This window comes from Nannospalax galili, unplaced genomic scaffold, assembly GCF_000622305.1.
Source record: "Nannospalax galili isolate Female #2095 unplaced genomic scaffold, S.galili_v1.0 scaffold368, whole genome shotgun sequence".
Classification (NCBI taxonomy): Eukaryota; Metazoa; Chordata; class Mammalia; order Rodentia; family Spalacidae; genus Nannospalax; species Nannospalax galili.
In genome coordinates, this window is record NW_008359963.1 from 2,279,484 (window position 1) to 2,285,483 (window position 6,000).

The 6,000-nt window shown below is 49.8% G+C and overlaps 1 protein-coding gene across 2 annotated transcripts in view; it reads left to right on the forward strand.

Annotated features, from left to right (window-relative positions):
• Susd4 (sushi domain containing 4) overlaps nt 1–6,000 on the forward strand; it is a 136,644-nt gene that overhangs the window by 125,117 nt on the left and 5,527 nt on the right. Inside the window, exons 6-7 of one of the 2 annotated variants that reach the window (XM_008823745.2) lie at nt 2,631–2,828; nt 4,494–4,638. In XM_008823745.2, the coding sequence (XP_008821967.1) occupies nt 2,631–2,828; nt 4,494–4,638 (343 nt within the window). The remainder of the gene's footprint in view (nt 1–2,630; nt 2,829–4,493; nt 4,639–6,000) is intronic. The other variant, XM_008823747.2, reaches the window with a different exon arrangement.

Consider the following 6,000-nt stretch of genomic DNA (forward strand, 5'->3'; position numbering starts at 1 on the left):
CCCAGGCTGTTCAGAAGATCCCCAGTCTTTCTCATCCTAGTAAGTTTGTGCCCTTTCACCTGTCTTCCATTTCCCCCACCCCCAGCCCCTGCTAACCACTATTCTCTTCTGTTTCTATGAATCTAACTTTTTAATACCACGTGCCAGTGAGATCTTGATCATGCAGTGTTTTCCTTTCTCTCTCAGTGTATCTCATTTAGCATAATACCCCCTGGGTTCATCCATACTGTTGAAAATCACAGAGTTCCCTTTTTAAAGGTTAAGTAATATTCCTTGGTATATATCACATTTTTTTACCTGTTCATTAGTTGGTATCCAGACACTTCATATACCTTTACACACAGAAAGGGTCTCTTCTAATGTATGGCAGGTGGGGTACAGCCACAACAATGCAGGGATTGAGGTCCTCTAAGCAGTCAGATGAGCCTAACAGCCCTGGAGGTCACTGGGGTACTCTTCCCAGTATTCTCCCAAGAACCAGCAGGAGGGATGATGACCAGAGGAGGGCACTTTAGCATCCCTGGAGCTCTCAGAGCAGGGAACATTGTGGGTACTTTCTTTTCTGCCCTTCCAGCTCACCAGCCATCCTTGCCTATGCCTTACCCCCAGGGATACTCCCAGAGCACTCTGGGTAGCCAGTCTAGAAGGAGCAGCCTTTGTAGAGATAGAAATGGAAATGTGTGGGATTATTATGCCCCACCGTGGGTACTGCAGAGGAGGGCATCTGCCAGCCCAAGGGACACCCTGGGGCAGCATAAAGCTCCTGGGCATTTAAATCAGAGCTCAAACCCCCATGGAGGGCTCTCTCAGCACACACCCTGAGCCTCAGATCCATCTCTGGGCCTGCCCCTGCATGTACCATGTCCAGACTGGCTACCTGCTACAGACTTGTGCTCCCTACTGGAAGCACTTTCCAGTTTCCCCTTTACTCTCTGTGCCCTGGAGGGCAGTTCCTCTGGCTCCAGCATCTGCAAGATGAGCCTCCACCATTCTGTTTTCCACTGGGGACCCATGAATCCCTTCTTCCACCAGCCCAGAAGTGGCAATGGCTGCCTGCTGTTGCTGACCTGGGATCTTCCTGGTTGATGTCTCCATTTTTCCACTGCCTCATTGAGTCCCCTCTTACATACTTAGGTACCGGCCATCCCCACTGACCCACTATAACAGACTGGCTGTGAACTAAGGCCTTAGCAGCCTTCCTGAGAACAGCCCTCAGACATGCCTGGTTTTCATGAGGACCCTGAGGCTGAGATGAGAAGGGACTTGTTCAGCGTCACTTGGTTTCACAGTAGTTCAGCCAGAATTCAGCTATGCACCTGTGTGGCACAAGCCTCAGCTCCCTCTCACTCGCCTACTGCTGTTTTGAGCTTCTGTCTGTAAAAGAGCCAACAAGATCTATATCGCAGCACTGTCTGTAGGGCTGGAGATGGGTGCCTATCAGGCATATGCTTTGGAATGCCTTCATCAGGGGCCCATCTTGTTATCCAGCCTTGGGGAACACACACCATCAGGGCATACCCCCACATGCTCCCTGAAAGCTTTGGAAAGTTTGGGGTGTGTCAGGTGGTGTTAGGGGTTCTACACCGGCCAGAGCATTCGGTTACCCCTCGGAATGGTCATGAAAGTTAATTGCTTCAGGGTTGGTTTGTTTTGGTTTTTGGCCTCGGAGCTTAGTTGTTTCAGAGGCACAGGTCTGAGGTTGGTGTTAGTAGAATTTGCAGTTTGTTTCCTGAGAGATGTTTAAGTGGCATGCTGTTTACTTCTGAGTCCTGCGGAAGAGAGCTCTTTGTGGCTTGATACAAATAAACTGCAAGCTCCAAAAAGCTACCTTCCAGTTTCAGAAATGGAACTAGTCTCACCTTGCAGCCCAGAGTATGGTCTGAAAACGGGAGACTAAAAACAGCCTTTTTCCCTTAACATCATGCACCGTGATTCAGAAAACCAGAATAAGTGTCTGCTTGACAGGAGAAAACTAGAGTTTCCAGGGGTGAATTGACCATCTTAAGGTCATACATTGTGTTAGCAGAAGCAAACCTAGAACTTCAGGCTCCTAATTCCTGGTGCCTTCCTGACACCTGTGTGCCAGAGCCAAGGCTAGGTCTGCAAACAGAACCAAGAGAGCCCCTCCCTGGTTGCCATTGGCCAGATCCCAGCAGAACACAGGAAATCAGGTAGGACCGTCACCCCCTGATTTGAACAGTTCTAGATCACTACTGTGGTCACAGAAGCAGACTTGGCATGGCTGTGCCTCTTGGTAAAAATTTTGTCCATAAATATCTTAATTTTATTTACTGGGTTGCCTGGCATGTAATAGCATGCATTATTAATAGAGTAGCTTAATACTATCCATTAAGTAGGCATACTCTTCACATTGCAAAATGAACCTCTCTTTTATAATGTATTTTACAATACTGTGTGACAGCAGCTCATGCTCAGAATATCCTAGTATGCTTCCATTGACCTTCTCTGAAAACACAAAGAAAAGGGCTGGCTGTCTCTGGTCCCATTCCATAGTCTGGTGTTTGTGTGTGAGCACACCCTTAAGTAGCTACTGTCTGCCAGGCCTGTGTTGTGTCTGAATGGCTCCTCTAAGGAACCTGTGGTTCTGAAACCTTTATTCTCCCCAACTGCCCAAGTTTGTCCACTACCTCCAATGGTCAGTCACGGAGATTTCATCTGCCACCCGCGGCCTTGTGAGCGCTACAACCATGGGACTGTGGTGGAGTTCTACTGCGATCCGGGCTACAGCCTCACCAGTGACTACAAGTATATCACCTGCCAGTATGGAGAGTGGTTCCCTTCCTACCAAGTCTACTGCATCAAATCAGGTGAGACCGGAGGCCACGTCCTCGGGGGAGGCTTGGCGCAGCTGTGTCCAGGCTGCATCCTGAGTGGCATCCACTCCCCTCCCACAGCCGGCTGTTAGACCAGGCTGTTAGAAATGCATCATTATGGATATGGGTGGCTGGCTAGACTCTGATGGGTGATTCTAGGCCATGTTCAGAGGGTCAAGGGTCTTTCTGCACTGGATCCTAGATCTGGCATCCATGGAGGAATTCAGCTTCTGCAGTTTCTCACAGCCTTAGTGACGCCCACTGTCGGGGTGCCACCAATGGGTGTAACTAGAAGTATGTGCCCCAAAACCCAAGCAATAAATGACACCCCCCCAACCCAGCTGCCTGTATCCTCCACTGAAGAACACATATCAGAATAGGAATATTATTCTGGGTGAGACCGGATCTCACACAAGTGGAGGCTCTTAGCAAGCTCCAGTACTTCCTGGTGAACAAGTGACTTTCAAACCAACTTCACCACAGGACTGTGCACACCCAAGTGATGGCCCCACATTGAAGGCCTGGGTACGAACACACGCCCTTCCCCTGCTTTTCCCACACCTGCCCACTCTAACATTTTCCAGGCCGTAGTCAATGGTCACTGCCCCAAGTGGTAGTGATGTTTGGCTGTTGCTCTTCTGGACACGGATGTGAGAGAAGCACTCATTAATGTCAGGTATCTGGAGGGACACAGATGGTCATGTGGACCGGAAAGGGGAAAGGCACCAAGACTAAGAGAATGGCTACTGAGTGGGGTGATGCAGAAGGGCATGCTGGGAGGCAAAAGTTCTGGAAGAGTCTGCTCTTGTTCCCTTTACCTGGCAGATACCACGGAGGGTGGAGTAAGGGCCAGGGAGCGGGTGTGTCCCGAGGGCACTTCTCATCCTTCATTCCAGTCAACAGTGTGTTCAAGAACATCGCCATAGTCTTTAGTCAGGCTTCCCCCTGTCCTTGGCCCAATTCAGAATAGTGTCTTTAGGGCACAGGGACACATTTCACTCTCTGCGTAAGTGGCTAACCTTTGTTGTCACCATTGTGGAGTTCCTTCCATCAGATTGTCCGTGGGCATGTCTGTAAGGCATTTTCTTGATTGCTGCTTGATGTAGAAGAGCCCAGCCCACTGTGGGCAAAACATCCCTAGATAGATGGGCCTGGGCTGTATAAGACGTAGTTGAATGTGACCTGGAAGCAAGCCAGTGAGCAACGCTCCTCCGTGGTTTCTGCTTCAAGCTCCTGCCTTGAGTTCCTGCCGTGGCTTCCCTTAGTGATGCACTGTAACCTGTAAGATGAAATCAAGCCCTTTCTCCCCAAGTTTCTTTTGGTCATGGTGTTTATCACAGCAACAAAGCAAACTAGGACCCTGCCCAAGAAATGGGAACATTATTTAGGCCTGGGTTAGGCTCTCCTTCAGGAAGAACATGCACGTCTGACTATCTTCAACCCTGCAGAGCCCCTGCTAGAGATAGGTTTTAGTGTTGTGTGGGTCTTGACACAATTTAGGAGCCATACTGAGTGCTTGGTGGTTTATCGGTTTAATCCTAGGAGCCATGCCATAGGTACATCATGTACCAGATTAATCCCGCAAAGGAATAGGCAGGGGATTTGTCATCTGTCATAGTCAGGGGGCCTCATGCCTGACTTTATTCTTTCTCACGGCAGAGCAAACATGGCCCAGCACTCACGAAACCCTGCTGACCACGTGGAAGATTGTGGCATTCACGGCGACCAGCGTGCTGCTGGTGTTGCTTCTTGTCATTCTGGCTAGAATGTTCCAGACCAAGTTCAAGGCTCACTTTCCCCCCAGGTCAGTGCAGCAGAGACAGCACATCACTAAGGCAAAGTTGGGGGTTTTGGTAGACTGGGATAAACTATTGGGGTGTCCATCATGCTGGAAGGCAGGCTTCAGCCCTGCTTCCCTGGACAGACCATTCTGGGGCATGTGCTGTCGGGGGCTGGAGGAGGGGACCAGGCTAGGGCTGCAAGCTATGCACACACCATCAGGAACACCTCCTGTCAGCATCCACCTGCTGTGGCCCTGGAAGATGAGTGACACACAGTTGGAGAGGTGACAAGGTTGAGGATGTGACATAGCAGAGGTCAGCCAGTGGGGTAGGAATCTTCAGGAAGGAGAGCAGACCCACAGGTGGGGAATCAGGAGAGGGGTTGGGGGTGTCCACCCAGTAGCCAGATCTGAGCCTCGGACTACATGTTTAGAGGGTGGCTTTTTCCATGAAAAGTGAAAAGTTTCAGAACTTCATAACCCCAGGGCAGCCTCACTTCACCCTGCAGTGCTCACGGTTCTGCAGCAGAGCCTCACAGGGTCATCCCCAGCAAGTACCTCACTCTCTTCAGTCACAGAATGTGTGCTAAGCATGGGCGTCACTTACATCCTCCCCAGGCCCAGAGGTGCACTAGCACCTCCCTGGAGCCATAACCAAGACTTCACTGAGTGCCAGAACTTTCTTTCCTCTCAAACCTGCCATCTGCTCTCTCGGTCTTTAGCATTATTATTTATTAATCAAGGGACCATGTTCTATTATTGAGCAATTACAATTTCTCAAGAAGGCCAAAGGATTGCCAAGAGAAAGCTAGGCTGCACGGCTGTGATTTATGGTGCATTAGTGGACTTTAAAATGGCCCACAGAGCTATTTTTCTACATATGCTTGGAAGAATTTTCAGGGATATTGACTAACTATTAAGATCTTTTTGAAATCTTCTCAAAACTCACTTGATGCACTTCCTCCTTTGAATATTTCTGCTTTAAGCTATTCTCTTGCCATTTACGGAAAGTTGTTCTCATCTGTCCAGATAGAGCACAAGGTGCTCAAGGGCACACCAAGGACAGATGTTGTTCTCCAGGTCCAGGAGAGAGGACAGCACGGAGATGTTTGATGCCAGGGTACATGGGAGCCAAGCTGCAGGGTTGAGACTATGCCGAGGCAAGCATGGGCTGTGAGGGTGAAAAATCAGAAGAGAGAGGGGCATCTGTCTGCTCTGCTCTGACAGCATGGAAGGGAGGGATGGAGGGAGGGAGGGAGGGAGGAAGGAAGGAAGGAAGGAAGGAAAAGGAAGGAGAGGAAGGAGGAAGGAAGGAAGGAAGGGGGGAAGGAAGAGGGAGGGAGGGAGGAAGGAAGGAGGAAGGAAGGAAGGATAGGTAGAAAGAAA